Genomic DNA, 20,817 nt, shown 5'->3' on the forward strand with positions numbered 1-20,817 from the left:
ATTAGGACGTCAGAGGGCAGTCATCTTGGTCTTGTAGTTGGCGAAGGACAGGCGGGCGTTACGAATACTTTTCCCAGCTTCTGCCGCATCTACCAGTACTTCTGCTCTTCTCTCTTTGAGGTCTTCCTTGATCGCATCTCTGCACTGCTTTGCGAGCTCGGACCTTAGCTTGCGGTTGCCTGAGGCATGCGCCAAACCACGGTGGAGAATTAGCTCAAGAGTTTTCGAAGATAGGCGATTTTTTGTGGCTATCTCTCTCTTGGCGTTCCTTGCACATTCATGGAGGTGCTGAACCAGTCGATCATATTCCTCGTCAATGTTGTCAACAATGGCATCTTCCCATGTTGCCGCAATAGTACCAAAGAGTTCCCAGTTGGTGGTCATTCTGGGAGTTCTCTTTTTGAACTTTGCAGCCCTTTCTCCCCGCTCTGTGAAGTAGAATTTTGCACGAAGGAGACGGTGGTCCGATCCTGTTCGAAATTTTGGGACAACAGCGACATCAGTCAGGCAAAACCGTCGATTGAATATGATGTGGTCTATTTCGTTGTGGAATTGTCCACCGGGAGACTCCCATGTCCATCGTTTAGATTCTGCCTTCTGGAACTGTGAGTTACCATGAATGGTCTTGGTCGACATGATGAACTCAGACAGTCTGTCACCCTGTTCGTTCCATCTAGGCCATGGGTCCCGATGTGAAGTTCTTCATCTGATCTTCTCGGTCCTTTCTTGGCATTAAAATCACCCACAATGATCTTGTTGAAGGTGTGGTCTTCTTTATAGTACTTCTCTAGCTCCATGTAGAACTTCTCGATTTCTCTTTCATCATAATGAGATGTTGGTGCATAGACAACGAAGATAGAAACTGCAGGCAGTGAGCCACATCTATTCAAATGTAAACGTCTGATTCGGGTTGTTAGGCATTCGAATGAATCAATGCTCTTGGCCAAGTTTGTGTTGACAAGGACACCGATGCCTCCAACACCTCTTTTATCGCAGTTCCGAGGAACAATTCTTCTCCAGTGTCGAAAACGGCATGGTGAGATTCGTGCCTTCTTGTCTCGGTCAGACCAATGATGTCGTACTTGATCATTTGTGCTTGTACCCTCAGGTCCTCGATGGATGCATCTGATGCTAGCGTACGTGCATTTTTATCAGGAAGGCACAGCTGGAGTAGCTTTTTTTAACTGGGTGTCAACTTTGGGGCGTGGTTATGACTGCCAGGGCTTCTGGAGGTAGAGGGAGGTGGGGGAAGGTAGTCCATCTCAACCCCAAGAAAGCCTGGAGATTTCAGTCACAAAAACCACATACCGGTATTTCAGCAGATTATATCTCGGTGAGGTCTGTCCCAGGATGGAGTAGTCTGCCAGGGTCACAGCGGTGATTTTGGATTGTGGGAGCAAGTGGCTGCTAAGGGCCCTGCTTGGGCGGACACCAGGCTGACCTGCCCCCCCTCCCCCTTTGATCTACCCTGATCTGTTCAGCCTTGTGTAGATCCAAGATTAACTGCAGGTTTTGATCTCTTTCAAGATGTGTTCAAGAGTCTCTAAAGCAAGGCTGATAAATGATTATGTACGGCTGAGCTGGAGGGGGTTTGTGGGTGTGGCTCCCACATACCTAACCTCTGGATCCTTAATTTCTCAGGAAAGTTGGTCCCAAGTTATTGGAGTCTGGCTAGGGGCACAATGGTGATTTGGGGGTATCAGAAAGGCCCAGGGCACCATCAGGCTGCTGATGCCCTTGCCCCATGGGTCCAGGTTGACCTGCTAGCAGTGGCACAGTACCCCCTGGACCCCAGTGGTGGGCCCAGGCAGGGACCAGGACCGGGGTCAGGGCTGCTACCATTCATACCTGTGCACTCTTGGGTGGGTTGCAGCCACCAGTCCAACAGAGCCTGACCAGGGGTACATGCCCCCATCCTGGATCTGAAGACAGTTGGCACTCAGGGAAGTTTTCCTCTGTAATCTGCTACAGGTGGCATGGGCTGGTCATGGTAGTGGCATGATTTCTGGTCCCAGAGCAGGGACCTGGCTCATGGGGAAACCTGGGATGCCACAACAGTGCCAGGCACCAGGCTAGCCTTCAAAGGTGCCTCTCTAGAGAATTGGCACTTACATTCATCCCTGCGGAGTCCTGGAGGGTCTTTGAGCTGTTTAGAGATGCCCCTGTCCCCCACAGCAACCTCCACAGCTGCGCCTCTGCAATAATAATATAATAATATCACTGTATCACTGTCCTCCCACTGTTCATTGATTTTCATGAGAAGGCCCAGTAATGTGTCCATCATGAGACTTGTTGTTATTGTGTTTGGCATATCGAACACGTCGTGGGTAACTTGCCAGGCTTGCCGTGCGGGCGAGATACTCTCGGTAGCTTGCCGGGCTCTCCGAGAGGGGTGGAAGAATCGAACCAGGCTCAGCCAGGCCAGCTGCATGCAAGGCAAATGCCCTACCACTGTGCTGTCGCTCCAGCCCAATAATAATAATAATAATAATAATAATAATAATAATAATAAATAACCCTGAGAGCAGAATTCTGTGAGTGAACATGTGACGGCAGCAAATGTGTGATGCTCCCAACCCAAAGCAAGCAGACAGCTTGGGGGGCACCTCCATAAAGCCTCACCACTGTGGCCTCCTGGGCTTCTGGTGACAAGGCCCAGTGCAGTCCTCAGCCCTGAGGAATGAGCTGTCGACCTTTACTGGGGTAAGGACTCTGGTCTGAAGCGCCTGTCCTGCTGCCCTGGCGACAGGGGGCAGGGGGTCCTGCAAGGCCAGGTTCTCTGCATGCCTGGAGATGAGCTCTGGGTGAACCCGGCTCCTGAGACCCAGCTGCTTTCCTAACTGACACTCTGACACCCTCCCTACTGGGGGTCCAGTCTGCAAACAGGTTCTGTCTCAGGCCCGGGTGATAGTAGAGGGGTTAGGGTGCTGGCTGTGCCCAGAGACCCCTGCCAGGGTGGGTCTGGTGCCCCTGGCACAGAGGTCCAAGCAGTACTGGACCCTTGGCCCCTGCATCCGACCGTCTAGCCCAGTGGCTGGGAGCAGACTGGCATGCCCTCGGGACACAGCCTTATGAGACGCCCCGAGCATAGTGATGAAGCAGCATCAAGGAAAGTGAGAGGCAGGACGGGAGGCAAAGCTTGCCCGTGCTCAGTCCCCACATGGAGCCGGGAGTAAGTCCTGAGCACAGCCAGGTGTGGCCCCAAGACCGGAAATGGACAGAAGTGCAAAGGGATGGAGTTGGGGCGAGGCAGGTGGTGGGCAGGGGTGGCCCAGGCCACACTAACTCACTGCTGGGCTTCTGTCTCATCCCTCAGGTCTCCTTGGCCCCCTCGCCCCGGCCTCCGCCCCGGCTGCTGACCCCAGACCATCTCTTCTGCAGGCAGATGAGCGAGGCCAGTGTCCTGCCCAGGACCTCTCGCAGCAGTCTGGCCCCTGTGGCAGACTTTGATCACCCTCCAGAGTTCTCATCCTGCTTGGACAGCTCCGCAGCCAGGCACAAGCTGCTCGTGAAGCCACGCAACCAGCGCTCCAGCCGGATGAGGCGGCTGTCTTCGGTAACTTCTTCTCCTCCTTGGGGACATGGCTCCAAAGGCCGGGGGCCGCCCAAACCCAGCCCTGCTCTTCAGCACCACAGCTCTGATTTCCGCAGAGATCCCACCAGTGCACCGGCAGCAGGGCTGGGCCTTAGACACGCAGACCAGATGCATCTTGGCTGCATAAAGTCAGCCTTCCTTCCTTCCTTCCTTCCTTCCTTCCTTCCTTCCTTCCTTCCCTCCCTTCTTCCTTCCCTCCTCCTTTCTTTCCCTCCTTCCCCTTCCCTCCTTCTCTCCTTCCCCCTTCCCTCCTTCCTTCCCTCCCTCTTCCCTCCCTCCCTCCCTCCCTCCCACCCTCCCTCCCTCCCTCCCTCTCTCCCTCCCACAGACCCATGGGAGTGTGCCGTGCACTGCCACCCTGTTGCTCTCAGTGTCCTGACATATTGTGGCCCTGTGTGAAAAATTGGGCTCTCAGACTTCACATGTTTGCTCCTTCTCACTCCCAACAGCGGCTTCTGTGCTTATCAGGCTCTTGGCCATGTCCCTGGCCTCAGGCCTTGGCTCCTGCTCTGGAGGATCTCCTGACTGGCTCCCTGGGCCCTGGGTGTCGCTCCACAATCCTCCCCATGTCTGGAGAGGGACTAGCAGGCAGCTCAGCGGCCCATCCCCGCCTGCCTTCTTTATGGCCCTGCAGGGAGTTCACCTTAGTAGCAGGTAGCTTGCTTGGCCTTCGTGAGCCTTCTCTGAGCTGCTGAGCCCGCACGCCCCACACCTGCATTTGGCGAGTGCTGCCCAGTGGTGGGTGAATGGACACAAGAGCTAAGAACTGGGGAAAGCACTGGCAGGCGGACCGAGACCACTCCCTGCGGTGGACACAGCCCAGGGTACCTGGCAGGGAGTCAGATGCCCAGGGGGCACACTTGTCGCCTTCGGTCTGCTCTGGGGCTGTGGTTCACAGTTTCCTGAGGCAGCAGCTTCTCACGCCAAGGCTCCTGTCTGGACTCTTTAACTTGCCTTAGTGGCCCGGGCTGGGCAGTGCCCACAGCAGGCCTGTCCCATGTGTCCTGCTGACTTAATGCGAGGGTCAAGTCTTTTAAAACATTTCCACATCCAACAGCAGTTTCAGTATCAGTGATTTCCCACCATCTCTAGAACTCTGGTAATGCAGCTAAGTTTGGGACTGGAGCAATAGCACAGCAGGTAGGGCATTTGCCTGCACGTGGCCAACCCAGGTTCGATCCCCAGCATCCCATATGGTCCCCCAAGCACTGCCAGGAGTAATTCCTGAATGCAGAGCTAAGAGTATCCCCTGTGCATCGCCGGGTGTGACCCAAGAGGAAAAAAAAATAATAACCTGTTGGTTTTAGCAAGTGTTTCTATGTCTTTTCACATCTTCGCTTTAGATCCAGAAGAACAGCAGGGAGCATTCTACTTGAGAGTAGCATCCAAGGTTACCTCCCTCCCCACCCATTCCATAGCAAGCCAACGCCAGCTGGGAAATGTTAAACTAACAGCAATACAATCCTATTGCAAATACTCCCCCTGGCCGCCACATTCCCACGGGTGGGTTGGGGGCTGCGCTTCTGTGCCAGGCTGGTAGTGATTCATGAGACTCCTGGGTCCCTTCCTGGCCTGGGATGGCAGCTGTCTCTGCATAAGAATGGGAGGAGGAAGTCGGACTCAAGCAGGACTCTAGGGACCTTCAGAAGGAAAAGACCCCTGAGCAGCAAATGCTCATGGCCACGGGTGCTTCAGGAGATGAGGGGGCAGGCATAGGGGTCCTTCAGGGGCCCAGGGTCTGCAGGTGCAGTGCCTCTGGCCTCTGTCCTGCCGAGCTGCTGTCCAGCCCTTCTGTGGGCAGCTGGGAAGAGTGCACGGCTGCAGGGCTGAGCCCAGCTGAGGCACGGCCTCTCTTCCTCGTTCCTCCTAGCGGGCACAGTCCGAGTCCCTGAGCTACCTGCTGGACCCTGACGAGGAGGACTACGAGGAGAAGTCCGTGCTCCGAGCCAGCTCCCACGCCCAGGAAAGATGGTCGGGGCCTGGAGCGCTGGGCGCCTTGCTACAGGCTGAGGGGCCCCGCGCCCGGCGGGCCCGCCTGCAGCACAGTCCTGCACTGCGGGTCAGCGTCGACGATGAGGAAGGCGCCCCCGGGGATCAGCCTCCCTACAGCCCCACCACCCCAGAGCCCCCTGTTCCCCGTTCAGACCCCACAGCTCTGCAGGAAGGGAGCCAGCACCTTCCTCCTGAACCTGACACCCAGAGCCAGCCTCGGGCCCTCGGGAGCACCTTCCCCGCCGCAGGGGACACCGGGGATGCTGGGAGTCAGTCACCTCCCTGCGCCCTGGAAGGAGTCGGGATGCCCACTGGGCCTGAGGGGCTGGAGCCCAGGGTCCTGCTGGAGAGGGCCTGGAAGGCAGCTCCAGAGGCCCCCAGCCCACGCCCCACCAGGAGCTGCCTGAAGCACAGGGCTGCAGCCCCGTGTCCCCGTGCCTCCCCCATGCCCCCTGTGCCTCCAGAGGAGCCCAACCTGAATAGTGAGGCCAGCCCCCCGGGGGGCCCTGAGAGTGAGCAGGCAGAGACCACCCTGGGGACCCCCAAGACTGAGCCGTTGGAGACCCCCCAGGGGGGCCTCAAAATTGAGCTGATAGAGTTGGCCCAGGAGACCCCAAAGATTGAGCAAGTGGAGACACCCCCTGGGACTCCCAAGACTGAGCAAGTAGAGACCCCCCTAGGGACCTCAAAGATTGAGCCAGTGGAGACCCCCGAGATGACTCCTAAAACTGAGCAGATGGAGACGCCTCAGGGGACCCCCAGGACTGAGCAGGTAGAGTCAGTCCAGGAGACTCCAAACACTGAGCAAGTAGAGATGTCCCCAGGGACCCCCAAGACTGAGCATGTGGAGACCACCCAGGGGACTCCCAAGATTGAGCAGGTGGGAATCCCCCAGGGGACCCCCAGGACTGAGCCAGTGGAGACCCCCCAGGAGATGCCCAAGACTGAGCATGTGGTGACACCCTGGAGGACCCTCGAGACTGAGCTGGTGGAGACCCCCCAGGAGACACCCAAGACTGAGCAGGTGGAAACTCCCCAGGAGACACTCAAGACTGAGAATGTGGCGACCCCCTGGGAGACCCCCAAGACTGAGCAGGTGGAGACCCCCCAGGGAACCCCCAATACTGAGAAGATGGAGACCCTCCAGGAGACCCCCAAGATTGAGCAGGTGGAGACCTCCCAGGGGACCCCCAAGACTGAGCAGGTAGAGACCCCCCAGGGGACCCCCAAGATTGAGCAGATGGAGACCCTCCAGGAGACCCTCAAGACTGAGCAGGTGGGGACCCCTCGGGAGATCCCAAATACTGAGCAGGTGGAGATCCCCCGGGAGACCCCCAAGACTGAGCAGGTGGGGACCCATCGGGAGATCCCAAATACTGAGCAGGTGGAGACCCCCCGGGAGACCCCCAAGACTGAGCAGGTGGAGACCTCCTGGGTGACCCCCAAGACTGAGCAGGCAGAGACCCCCAAGACTGAACAAGTGGGGACCCCCAAAACTGAGAAGGCAGGGACCCCACAGGGAACCCCCAAGACTGAGCAGGCAGAGACCCCCGAGGGAACCCCCAAGACTGAGCAGGTGGGGACCTCCAAGACTGAGCAAGTGAGGACCCCCAAGACTGAGCAGGCAGGGACTCCCCGTGGGACCCCCAAGACTGAGCAGGCAGGGACCCCCCGTGGGACCCCCAAGACTGAGCAGGCGGGGACTCGGCCAGAGGTGGACGCGGTGCGCCTGCAGGCGCGGGGTTCCTCGGGGTCGGGGAGGCCGGGTGGGAGGGAGACCCCTGAGGTCGAGCCCCGCGCCCCCTTCCCCATCAAGCTGCGCTCGGCGTCCGTATCCCTGCGGCCCCGCGATGCGCCCCGGCGGCCTAGCAATGAGGTGAGGCCGGAGCGCTCGGGGCCTGCGCTGCCTCCAAGGGACAGCAGGTGCGCCCGGGCCTGTGGCCAGAGACAGGCGGGCAAGGGCCGCCCCCCGGAGCCCCCCGCCGCCAAGCCGCCGCTGCCCCGTAAGCCGCTGCTGCAGACCCTCACCCTGGCGGCCCAGCCCGCGCCCCCCGACCCAGGCCCCAGGAGGGAGCCCCCGCGCCGCGGATCCGGTGAGTCAGACGGGGCAGCTGGCAGGGCAGGGGCGGGGCAGGGGCAGGGGCAGCCGGCTGGGTGGGCCCGGGGTGGGTCTGGCCTTCTGCTGTGTCCACACCAGTGTATGGAAGATGAGGAAGGTCACCTCTGCTCTTGGTCCTGCTTCAGCCTGGGGCGAGGGTGTCAGGATGGGAAACTTGTAAGAGGAACAATGCTCCCCTAGTGTGGGAGGGATGGTGCTCCGGGAAGTGAGTGTTGGAACTGGGGGGTCCACAGAGGGGACAGTGTTCAATGAGCCCCTCATTCCGTCACCCGGGTGATTCCTGCACTGTCCACCCCCAGAGGTGCCGAGTTCCAGGGGCTGTGCCTACTTACTGGTGGACACTGCTGGGGCCCCGCCACTTCTTTCTTTTGGGTGCCCATAAGAATCTTCTAGAGCACGTGTTACTTACTCAAAGGGAGTGGAGATAAATGCGTTGACCTTTCTGGTTTCTGAAATGGCCACATTTTACTTTTAGGGTTTCAGTTGAAGTTGTCAAATCCAATGATTATTTGTGGTGGAGCTGAAGAATCTTTCATTGCCCGTTCCTTTTATTAGTAGAAATCAGTGTATCAGAAAATCAAACAATATAGATGAGGTGTGTATACTTGTGATGTAGTGAGCAGAAATTTTCTGAGCAGAAATCTTTCATGGAAAAAAATTAAAATTTTTTTTTTTTGGTTTAACTTGAGGATCTGTAAAGTGCAGAATGCTCTGTTCTCTTTGTGGAGGGCCTAAAAGGGAAGTTACTAAGCGATCGCCAAGTTAGTCCGAGCATGATGGAAATAGCAAGGGAGGCTGTCTTCTCTGGCCCGTAGCACAGCCCTCTTGCCAGGAGGGAAAATCTCTCAGAGACTGGTTGGGTGAGTAGGACTTAATCACAGGTATGGGGTCCAGCCGAGGAGGGCGCTGCAGGGGTGCCTTACGAGTTTCCTCTACTCGCATGAGAGTTTCCTCTACTCCCATCAGAGTCAGACTCCTGTGTGGTCAGCAGTGTAAAACCTTATGCGTTTTTTTAATATGTAAAATGACCATATAAAATAAATATGGTCTTTATTTTATTAATGACTTTATTTAGACAGCAGAGGAGAGTTGTTGGTATTCTCAAAAACACAAACGTAACTAAGTGAAATAAATTTTGGAGTGCAAGAACTCAGGGCATTTCTCTGGGCCTGGATAGAAATACTCTTATTTCTTATTCCAGAATGAAAAGAAAAGAAACCCCCCAGTATTTTGGACGGCAGCCCCCACGGAGCCAGGCAGCATGGCCTGGCTACTGCTTCCTGCCTGGGCATGAGCATCCCTGTAGACCATGGTTCGCACGTCCCGCCATTGGGCCCCGCAGCGAGAGCCTCGCCCTTCCCCAGTCCCGGGGGCCTGTGGCATGATCATTGTTATTTCTGTTGTAACCCTGATTCCAGCAGCTGAAGGCAATGGCATTTATGAATCAAACAAATAATGAAAGTTTTAATAGCAGAATTGCTTGCTTTCCAAAAAGGCCTGATTATTGTTACGTATTGTCTTGGAAGGACAAGCATTTTACCCAGCTCTTCCAAGGGGCTGCTGGGCCTGTCCATTTTCCAGGGGCACTGCCCTGAAGTGAGGCCAACACAGTGGCCCAGAGGGCACATTGTCCTGCCTGCGGGCTGCACTGCCTGACCAGCCGTGCTGCCTTCCCCTCTGCCCAGCGTCAGAGAGGTGGACCCTCAGGCACCTCGCCTGCGAGCCCAGGCCTGGGTGCAGCTCACCCACACACTCACTGGTCAGTGAAGAGGTACCCACCATGTCCCTGTGTGTATCCCTGTGTACAGGACCCGCCCCTTCTCCTGCCAGGCCTGTGTACCCCAAAGGCCAGACCGAGCTTCCCACGCAGAGGAGTGCAAGTCACAGCAAAGGAGTCAGATCCATCATGGCCAGCAGGTGGAGGTGGAGGGGCAGAAAATGTCTTATGGGAATGATCAGGGGTGATCATTCTGTCCATGTCACCTCCACTCTCCACCTGTTCTAGTCTTCTAGTCTCCCTGTTGGGGGCAGGGACAGTTGCCTTCCTCCTGAGTCACAGATAAGGGCTGCGCTCTGTGGAGGGGTGGAGGGATTCCCATCTCTCCTTGATAACGGTTGCCCTCTGCGGACAGGGGTGGGGGGATTCCGGTCTTTCCTGGACAAGGGCTGTGAACAGGGGTGGGGGGACTCCCTTCCCTCTTGGGTCCCCCCCTTTCAGAGCAGAATGGTGGGGCCGTTGACTCTCCTCCTCTCAACTCTTATCCTCAGTCAGCCCCCCCCCCCAGCCTCTTGTGCATGTGCCCCCACATACAGCCCTTCACTGGCTGCAGGGGCTCCCCTTTCTAGGGAAAATGAACCCAGAGAGAAGCTCATTTCTCCAGAGACACACACACGCAATGCCTCCAGCCCACAGCTGGTGAGATTCAGGTGAACAGAGTCCCTGCCACCTTAGGTTGGTGGTAGGATATGCTTCTCTCTTGAGTTCTCAGTGTGTTGGTTCCCAGCTTATCCATCTCTGAAGTTCCTTCCTGAGCACCTGAAGCTGCCCCTTGGGCTCTTCCAAGTTCTGCTGCCACTTCTGGGCCTCACCTACCAGGTGGCACCTTCTCCACTTGGTTGCCCATGACGGACACATGCCCAGCTGCTGCCAACCCTCTCCTTCCTTTGGCTCGACTGGTTCTCCAGCCAGCCCTTCATACAATCTGCTTTTCTGAGCGATTCTGTTCTTTGAAACACAAGACATCAAGATTGGACCACATGGGAGTCTTACTCTTAATTTTTGAGATGCTCGCATTCTGTTTCCATCATAGTTCTGCCAGCAGCCAATGGTGTTTATTGTTTATTTATGTTCTGCAGTGCTGGTCACATAATGAGCTTGACACAAGCCAAGTGTGTGCTCTACCACCAAGCTATCTGGCCAATACAAAAAGGACTCTCTTTTTTCCATATACTTTCCGGCACTTGCCACTTGTCTTTTATTAAGGAAGGCAGGGTCTGTTCCTGGCTCTTTGGTCGGGAGTGACCCCTGGCCAGGAACCTCCTGACCCTCTCCAGCCCCTACCTCTTAATGGTTCTAATGGATGTGGTTTGACTTGTTGATTTGTACTTCCCTGCCAGTTAGTGATGCTGAGAATTTTTTATATACCATTTGCCATTTGTATGCATTTTTGGAAAATTGTCACTGGCGGTCCTTAAATTCTATGCATTTTAAAATCAGATTGTTTTCTTGATACTGAGTTCCAGAAGTTCCTTATAGTTTTTTTCATGTTCTCCTGTTTTAGCTACATGGTTTTGGCTACATGGATTCTCCCACTTTGTAGTTTGTCTTTTCATTTTTTTGTTGGTCTCTTTTTTCAATGTCAAAGGTTTTTTAATTTTTTAAAAAAATTTTTGCTCGAGCGAATAGTCTCCCTTGTTCTATTTGTTGGTTTGGTTTGGGCCATACCCAGTGGTGTCAGGGTTCTGTCCTGACTCTGCACTCAGAGATCAGCTACATGCAAGGCAAGCATCCTACCCACTGTACTATCTCTTCAGCCCACTAGTCCCCTTCGTTTATGTTTACTTCATTGTCTTTGCTTTTAGTGTCAAATACAAGCCATCACTGCCAAAATAGCATAAGAGAACTTGCTGTTTCCTTCTGGGGGTTAATGGTATCTATCGTGAATGGGTGTTGGATCTTGTCAAATGTGTTCTCTGCATCTATTGGTGATCATATGTTTTTTCTTTTATTGATATGGTATATTATGTTGATTGACTTGTGAATATTAAAGGATCCTTATATCCCCGGGATAAATCCTTCTTGGTCATGGTGTATGACCTTTATGATGAGTTGTTGGATTCTATTTGCTAATATTTTGTTAATGATCTTTTCATCTGCGTTCATCAGGGATATTGGCCTGTGATTATCTTATTTTTGTGGTGTCTCTATCTGCTTTTGGTGTCAGGGTGATGTTTGTTTCATAGAAACTGCTTAAGAATGTTTCTGTTTCTTCAGTTTCCTGGATTAACTTGAAAAGGATCGGCAATAGGTCCTCTTTAAAGGTGTGAAAGAACTCAGTAGTGAATCCATATAGGCTTGGGCTTTTGTTTGGGGGGAAGACTCTTTATTTACCATTTCAGTTTCTTCAAGAATAACAGATCTGTTCAGGTGTTCTATGTCTTCTTGGTTCAGCCTTGGGACGTTATAGGAGTCCAAGAATATAACGATTTTTTCTAGTATGTCTCATTTTGTGGCATAAATATTCTCAAAGTAATCTCTGATAATCCTTTGAATCTCTGTGGTATGTGTTCTGACTCAGCTTATTAGGGTTCTCTCTCTTTCTTTGTGAGTTTTGCTAGTAGTTTACCCATATTGTTTGTTTTTTTCTCTTCAAAGAACCAGCTGTCAGTTTCATCGATCTTTGGGGATTTTTTTTTGTTCTAGTTCATTAATTTCTGCTTAAAGTTTTATTATTTCTTCTTCCAGCCAGCTATGGGCTCCTTTTGTTGGTCATCTTCTAGTTTCTTAAATTGTGCAATCAAATTACTTGTGTGGACCCTTTCTTCCTTTCCGATGAATGTTTGCAGAGCTATGAAATTTCCTCTTAACATCACTTTTGCTGTATCCCACAAGTTCTGATGTAGTGTCTGCATTTTTGTTTGTTTACATGAATCTTTCAATTTCCTCTTTGACTTCCCTCTCACCCACTGGTTGTTCAGTAACAAGCTATTTAATTTCCAGGTGTTCAAGTTGTTTCTCCATTTATGTTTGTGATTAACTTCTACTTTCAGTGCATCCTGGTCTGAGAAGATTATTGATATGATTTCTATGCTTTCTGTGGAGGTCTGCTTTGTGTCCCAGCATGTGACCTGTCTTCAGATTGCCCCATGTGCATTGGAGACCAATATGTAGTTGGTGTTTTGAGGATGAAAACCCTAAATACATCTATTCACTCCCTCTCTTCTGTTTCTTCCTTTAAAGAAAGTATTTTCTTACTTAGCTTTAGTCTAGTTGATCTAAGAGGTGACAAATTTGAAATTTCCAACTACTATTATGTTGCTGTCAATGCCTATAAGCTAGATCTCTCATAATTTAGCCCACTGATGTACCTAAAGCAGCACACATGTGTTTGGTTTTAACATACTTGCTTGTATTCTCTTATTTACATTCTCTGTCCCTCTCGAAAAGCCCTGCAAGCTACCAAGATTATTCCGCCCACACAGCAGAGCCTGTCAAGCTCCCGGTGGCGTATTCAATATGCCAAAAACAGTAACAATAAGGGGTCTCATTCCTCTGACCCTGAAAGAGCCACCAATATGGCACCGTTGGGAAGGACGAGTAAGGAGAGGCTGCGAAAATCTCAGGGCTGGGACAAATGGAGACGTTACTAGCACTCGCTCAAGCAAATGGACGAACAACGGGATGACAGTGATAAAGTGATCAATGTCTTTCTTCAAGACTATACGCAGTTTTTTTTTAAATTTTTATTAGTGAGACATCATGAGGTACGGTTGTAGACTTACAAATTTTTGTGCTTGGGTTTCAATTATACAATGATCAAATACCCATCCCTCCACCAGTGCCCATTTCCCACCACCACGGATCCCAGTATCCCTCCCACCCTCCATCCCCCCCCCCATACCACCCTGCCTCTGTGGCAGGGCATTCCCTTTTGTTCTCTCTCTCTCTTATTGGGTGTTGTGATTTGCAAAAGAGGCAATGGGTGACAATCATGTTTGGTCTATAGTCTACTTTCAGCATGCTTTTCCCATCCTGGGAGGATCCTCCCAACACCCTTTATTTGGTGCTCCCTTCTCTATCTGAGCTCCCTTTTCCCCTAGCATGTGTGGCTGGCCTCCAAGCCATGGAATAAACCTCCTGGTATTTATCTCAGCTATTCTTTGGTGTTAGTCTCCAATTTTGTTACTTTATGATCCCCAGATGGGCTGGAGCGATAGCACAGCGGGTAGGGCATTTGCCTTGCATGCAGTCAATATGGCCGACCCGAGTTCGATTCCTCCGCCCCTCTCAGAGAACCCGGCAAGCTACCAAGAGTATCTCGCCCGCACGACAAAGCCTGGCAAGCTCCCCGTGAAGTATTCCATATGCCAAAACACAGTAACAACAAGTCTCACGATGGAGAGATGTTACTGGGCCCGCTTGAGCAAATTGATGAATAACTGGAGGACTGTGACCTGTGACCTGTGGTCCCCAGATGAATGCAATCTTTCTATGTCTATCCCTTTCTTTCTGAGTCATTTCGCTTAACATGATACTTTCCATGTAGTACCACTTGTATGTAAATTTCATGACTTTGTCTTTTCTAACAGCTACATAGTACTCCATTGTGTAAATGTACCAAAGTTTCTTTAACCAGTCATCTGTTCTTGGACACTCAGGTTTTTTCCAGATTCTGGCTATTGTAAATAGTGTTGCAATGAACAAACAAGTGCAGATGTCACTTCAACTATACTTTTTTACCTCTCTGGGATATATTCCCAGGAGTGGTATTGCTGGGTCAAATGGGAGCTCAATTTCTAATTTTTTGAGAATCGTCCATACTGTTTTCCAAAAGGGTTGAACCAGTCGGCATTCCCACCAGCAGGTAAAGAGGGTCCCTTTCTCACCACATCTGCGCCAGCACCAGTTGCTTTTGTTCTTGTGGATATGGGCCAGTCTCTGTGGTGTGAAATGATATCTCATTGTGGTTTTGATCTATAAGCAGTCGTTTTGAGTATTTTCCTGGTCCTGCATTTCTTGTGAGTTCTTCCCGATACACATATTCCTCAATCATTAAGAAATGACCTTCGCTGTTTCTTATAACCTTCTTCAGCCTGAAGTCTCTGTCATCTGACATGAGTATGGCACAGGTGGTGGTGGGTGCTACCTCTCCCCACCTCCTCCTACAAGCCTCAACCCTTGACACTCAGTTTCTGCACTCCTGCTCACTCAAGGGGGAGGACACACAACTGCCTGACAGCCCAGAGACTGGGCCACTCTCTAAAGTGACCCCTAGGACCTGAGCAGGACCAGGAAGGCACCGCTGACCTTCCAGTCCCCACCTGGAGCCAGGACGATGGGAGCTGAGGTTCACACCAAGTGTGGCTCTGTGTAGACTGTTCCAGCACGCCCTCCCCCATCAGGGTCCCCCACAGTGAGCAGTCCACCCTCAGCACAGAAAGGGGAACAGGGGGCAGTCGTAGCCTCAGATATAGCTGGGGGCACTGAGTAGGGCAGGTAAGCGTGGGCGACTCTGGCTTGAGTCTGAGGGACAGAGATTGCCCTGCCCTTTGCTGTATGTGACCCCATTCGTTTGCCCTCACACCATCTGTGTCTAGATGGAGTGACATACTGATTTTCCATTATAAATACCTGTTCACGAGGTTTTTTTTTGTAAGCAGCCAAGCTTACAGGTAAAGCCTGAATTGGGGACCGCCTCCCATCAGCTCCCTCGATGGAGGTGATCATTCCCTGGCTGTGGCCAGGACTGACCATCCCATGGGAGCATGAGTGTCACCAGCTGGCAGAGGTGACATACTTGTCTCCATGATCCAAACCAGACACCTGAGAGTGGATAGCTCCTAGTGTCACTTTGTGGCACCCTCAGGAAGTGGGTGGGGCTGGTGGCTGACGCTCCCTGGAAATAGTGGGTGCTGGAATTGCTCCACGTGCTTCTCCCATTCTCCCCTCAGGGTGACTTGAGGTGACAGTGCTAGGGCATTTGCAGCTGTCATGTGGATTGTGAGCAGAGAGCGATGTGGAAAGCAGGGAAGAAGGGAGAGGAGAGGACTGGGCAGGGCTCCCTGCACTTTGGAGAGGGGGTTGAACAGTGCCCCCAGCTTTATCTGAGACTGTTGACTGCCCCCTGTTCTCCTGTTGAGGGTGGACTGCCCACTGTGGGGGACCCTGACGGAGGAGAGGGTGCTGGAACAGTCTCCACAGAGCTACACTCAGCGTGAACCTCAGCTCCCACAGTCCTGACTCCAGGCAGGTACTTGGAAGGTCAGCAGCGCCTTCCTGATCCTGCTTGCCTCCCTCATGGCCCCCTGGGTTTGGAGACCTGTGTGCAGTCTGGAAACTGCTCCATGGAGCTCACTGGCCTCTTCTCACCTCCTGGCATGGCTGAATCCCAGATAGCTGAGAAGAGATTGGGGAGAGTCTCTGCTTTGTTTATATTAGACTGATACACACACAGGGACATGCAACGGGGCTGTGTGTTCAGCTCAGAGAATTTGCACACACAGCACCTCAGAGCAAAATCCAGAATGGAACTGTCCCCAGCCCCTAGCACCCCATTTCTGGGGTCTCTGAAGGGCACTCCTGCCCATTGGCCTGCGCTCTTGGTGGAGAGTCCATGGGCCATGCACTATGGGGAAGGGAAGAGCCAGATAAGGAACGTCTTTCGGCAAGGATGGGGCTCCGTAAGAGGAGGCCAATGCCCCACCCCCACGCAGGCCCCCAGCACTGTGCCAGCCCTGGTCACCACTGATTTGAGCACCCCACAGCCCAGGTAATAGGAAAGAAACCACGCAGCTCCATTGCAGAGGTGGGCGCCCAGCCCAGGACGGTGTGAGTGAATACAGGTCACAGCACCCGCTGCTGGTTTCTCACAGTGGCTCTGCTCTGTAAAGTCCCATAGATGCTGATGCGCCACCACCAGGTTAGAGTCCTGGGAGCCTCTGATCAAGTGACCAGGTGTGACCTGGTTTTATGTGTCTTTCTGGTTAAGAGCACAAGCCAACATCCAACCCAACCATTAGAGTACAACCCCTCAGGTCAAACCAAGCTCATCAGATGTGTGATCCCTCCCCTGCCCTTCCTTTTCCTCCTCTCCCTCCTGTCTCTTCCCCTCCCCTTCCTGGGTGCAGGAATTGGGTCTAGGGTGTGTGGAGGGTGGGGGGAATCAAATCCAGCAGCGATCAGGCTATAGCTCTGATCTGAGGGGGCTAGAGCCTGTGGCTACAGGAACCCAACCTGATGCACCACGCCTCCTGCCACACCCCTATCCCCCTGACTTGGCAGTTAAACAAATCACCAACAAAACCATGTGCCACTGAGCCTCCCTCTGGAAGGATACTTATTTATGGTGTGAAGGTATGTCCTGGCCTTCTGCTGGCTCTGGCTGCACAGTGGACAGACACTTTCCTGTTCCGTGCCTGTCTGCAGTGACCAGGAGGTGTCACATGCAAGTAGCAAATTGCTGGGGGTCAAATTTGAGGAAGTGTACAATGCCTTGACACAGCTCTGGGGGCGTTGATTGATAGGAAACACTCTTCTCCTTCTTTATATTTTCATCTGCTTTCTGAATTGGTACAACACCATTTAATGTTATAAACCATGGAGACACTTTAACAAATTTGTTTAACAAATTGTAAATGAATACAGTTTCTAAGTGGGAACTCTCAGGGGTGCCAACAGCTAGCAGGAAGAACAAGTGGATGTGCCGAGTGAGAGAAGAAGGGCTGCTGGCGAGGTGGATTTGGGTGTGGAAGTAGGACACAGCCCTCTGCACAGTGTCTTCAGAGAGGGAGCAGGCTCAATGCCAACCCTAGCACAGAGAGTGAGGCGTGCCTGGGTGGGACTCGGGGACCTGCGTGGTACCAGGGTTGGAATTGGAGTCAGCCATGAGCAAGGCAAGTACCTTACCCTATCCTATCTCTCCAACCCAGACACTTTAAAACAACAGCAACAACACACACACACACACACACACACACACAACTTTCAATCCAGAAGCCTGACATAATTCATCAGCACAAGTGAGGCCCTGAGTGTCCCCAGGGGTCTCTGTCAACCTCCCTTCTATAAACTCAGCCATAGATGGACACAGAAAGGAAGCCAGAGGTACCAGCAGGTGACTGCTCTGCTAGATAATCAGGTGCTTTCGGGCTCCAGCAGGTTGTGACAGATGTGTCTGCTTTGATCAAAGATTTTAGAGCAGAAAATCAGCCTCAAGGTCCATAGGAAATGCTCAGAAGTCCCGGAAGTGAGGGGTGGGATGTATTACTGAGATGGCAAAGAATGGGAGCGAGTGGGAGTGCCAAAGTGTCAACACAGCTCTCAGTAGTTGACTTATAGGAAACACTCTTCTTCTTTATATGTTATCTGCTTTCTGAATTGGTACAGTACCAACATTTAGTGTTATAAACCAAGGAGAAACTTTATGAAAGGAAAACAGTTTCTTAAAGCTTGCTATCTCAAAACTGGCAGGACCTACCAAACTTTTTAGAGGCTTAAGAATCTTACCACATGTTAGCTTAGGAGAGTCTCTGCTTGATTTTCTCCACCAAAGGGCAATAAATCACTGTAGGTTACACCATACTGTGAGTCACATGTTCCTCAGAAGCTAGTTCCTTGGGCAGTTCCCAGCTTCTACACTTAAGCTGTTTCCCACCTGACATAGGCTGTAGACCACAGGTCAAGTTCACCTCATGCTCTGCTGATGTCTCTGCTAACTTAGAGAAACAATCCCTTCAGAGTCTATCTTAACAGCGCCTTACCTGCATGCAACCCCTACCGAAGACACCACAGAGCCACCACAGAGCAGAGTGATGGGGCACATCTGTCTCACAGCTTCTCACAGCTGAGGATGGCCAGGATGGTCAGGAGAAATTCCCAAGGTTGGGCACACGAGCCCAGAGGAACCTAGAAAGGGAAGGTCAAGCCCCATTCTCACAGAAAGCCTGTGGCCACATCCATACTGCACAGACCTCGGGGCTTAGACCTGGCAGTTGGTGTGTAGACAGGTCAGATTCCTGTGGGAACTGCTCTGGGAATTGGCTAGAGACACAGGCAGAGGCCAATGTTGCTCAAGAGAAGGAGAATGGGGGTTTCCAGTAGGGGGTGACACTCAGACTGTGAGAGACACAAGCACTTTGTGAAGAGCCAGGAGGAAACTACCAGCCAGGAAGAGACAAGTCATAGAGGCTTCCAGGGGACCCAGAGGGTGGTGCCTCAGGCAGCATCCCACGGAAGACAGGCAATCCCAGGTAAGACAGCCAAGGCCAGGCCCCGTGCTTGAAGTCACAGGACCTTCTCACTGGGACAGGTGATGGAGTTTCCCAAGCTGTGACTCTTCTCCCTCTGTTGAGAGACAGGCCTCATGTTGAACTGGAAGCAGAATCAAAAGCAAACAGAGTAATGTCTCATACATGCCAGTACACATGTGTGCCAGTCTCATACATGCCAGCACATGTGTGTGCAGGCCAGCTCCGGCTGGTTGGGGGCATGCCCCTGGAAAGCCTCCAGGCTCCTGGGAACCCTCTACACCACCCTGTTCCTTTGAGTTCAGCCCTGGGCTTCCTATTTTCCTCTTCACTTTTCTGATGATGATGAATACAGGAGGGGTGAGCAGGAAAAGGGGCTTGTCCCACAGTTTCCACCCGGCGAGGGGCGGTGGTCATGGAGGAAAGTTCACCCAGAGACTGTGATTTGAAGACCCCTTCCCTCTGCTGCAGGGTGAGCAGTATCCCTGCTGGCCACCACCAGTCTTGGTGTCCCCTCTGCAGGGGAAGGCCATACCTATGATATCTAGTAGCAAAGGTTAAGCTTAGGTTTATGGCTTCCAAGCAAGTCAGCTGTCAAGTGGTGTGTCCTGGGCACAGAGGGCAGGTTCTGATGAAAGAAATCTTATTTATGTATTGTGCTTTTATTTTATTGGATGGAGGAAGTCACTTAGAAGTGCCAGTTAACTCTTTCGCACCTCTGGCTGGAGGAGGATGCCTTTGTTGTGCCTTTCCCTGGAAAGGCGAAGTCCCAAGGCCATACCTACAATATCTAGAAGCAAAGGTTAAGCTTAGGTTTATGACTTTGAGCAAGTCAGCTGTCAAGTGGTGTGTCCTGGGCACAGAGGGCAGGTTCTGATGAAAGAAATCTTATCTCTATCGTGCTTTTATTTTATTGGACGAAGAAAGTCACTTAGAAGCGGCAGTTAACTCTTCCTCGCCTCCTGCTGGAGGAGGATGCCTTTGTTGTGCCTTTCCCTGGAAAGGCGAAGTCCAAGGGCACCACATCTCCCCAGAAAAGCTCCCAAACCACCCCTTTACCCAGCAGTCTCTGGAAAGTGTTCTCTGGGGCACATAGTGGGCACAGAAGCCGGGGTGTGGGGGAGGGCGAAGGGAAAACCAGACTATTCCCTGCCACCCACAGAGAAGGCTCCGCCTTGTGCATTGTCAGGACCAGTCTCGGACAGCCAGCCCACCCCTCCCTGGATCACCATCACTCGACACAAGCGACGAGGGGCCCCGGACCTGCCAGCTGAGCTGGAAGACAGGCCTGGGCCTAGGAGCCTGAAGTGTGAAGCAGGAAAGCAAGTCAAGGTGTGTGAGAGCCCCTTGCTCCATAAACCCTTCCCGTCTCTAGGCACGGGACAGCTGGAGTGTGTGCTGGGCCCCCTCGGGTGACCACCTGGCTCTCCTGGCCCCTTCCGCTTGCAGTGTTGGAGAACACCTTTGCATGTGGGGGCCACCAGGGAGTCAGAGGAGTGGGGGGCACTTGCAAGAGAGGCAGCTCAGCTCAGCTCCTGGGGAAGTAGAGCAGGGTTAGAGTCTCTTCCGGTCCCTCTGCAGGGGGCCCTGGCAAGGGCTCCACCCTGGAGTTGGTGGCTCTGTTGTCCTGCTTTCATGGCCCTGCTGACTGCCTGCAGGGCCCTGGGTCCTGTCTCGGGCTGGAAGGCTGGAACTCATGGCTCATTTTGCACTCTGAATAGAAAAGCCCCCTTAGCAGCAGGCTAAGACTCACAGCCCTCATTTTCTTCCTCCTGGCGCCGCAGGAAGTGCCAAGCATGCTCAGCCCACAGTGAGGCAGGATGAAGCGGAGCCCACAGTCAGAACTGCTCCTTTTCATTCTAGCCAGGACTTACGGTGTCTCTGCCTGAAACTCACCAGACTCGGTGGGGTTAGAAAGCAGTTACTAGCTGGTGACCCCTTTGGAGATGTCCCGCATGCATCATACTGAGTCTTAGAAAAATCTCAAAATGGTTTCCAAACACAATTCATGTTAATGGTGCTCTGGAAATCTGCCCTCCAGTTCTGGGACTGGAGGGATGGAAATTGTGGCCCAGAGGAGGGCCACACTCAGCATGTGTGGCGTCAGTGGGTACACGCTCCAGAGCACCGTCCTCTCTGATCTCAC

General features: G+C 52.7%; 1 protein-coding gene across 1 annotated transcript in view; it reads left to right on the forward strand.

Moving 5' to 3' along the window:
* The window catches only part of CRACDL (CRACD like), a 147,235-nt gene that overhangs the window by 124,397 nt on the left and 2,021 nt on the right, over positions 1-20,817 (forward strand). Inside the window, exons 6-8 of the mRNA XM_056116679.1 lie at positions 3,317-3,556; positions 5,466-7,680; positions 19,834-20,003. Coding sequence (XP_055972654.1) covers positions 3,317-3,556; positions 5,466-7,680; positions 19,834-20,003 — 2,625 coding nt within the window. The remainder of the gene's footprint in view (positions 1-3,316; positions 3,557-5,465; positions 7,681-19,833; positions 20,004-20,817) is intronic.

This window comes from Sorex fumeus, unplaced genomic scaffold (genome assembly GCF_029834395.1).
Source record: "Sorex fumeus unplaced genomic scaffold, SorFum_2.1 ptg000033l, whole genome shotgun sequence".
NCBI lineage: Eukaryota > Metazoa > Chordata > Mammalia > Eulipotyphla > Soricidae > Sorex > Sorex fumeus.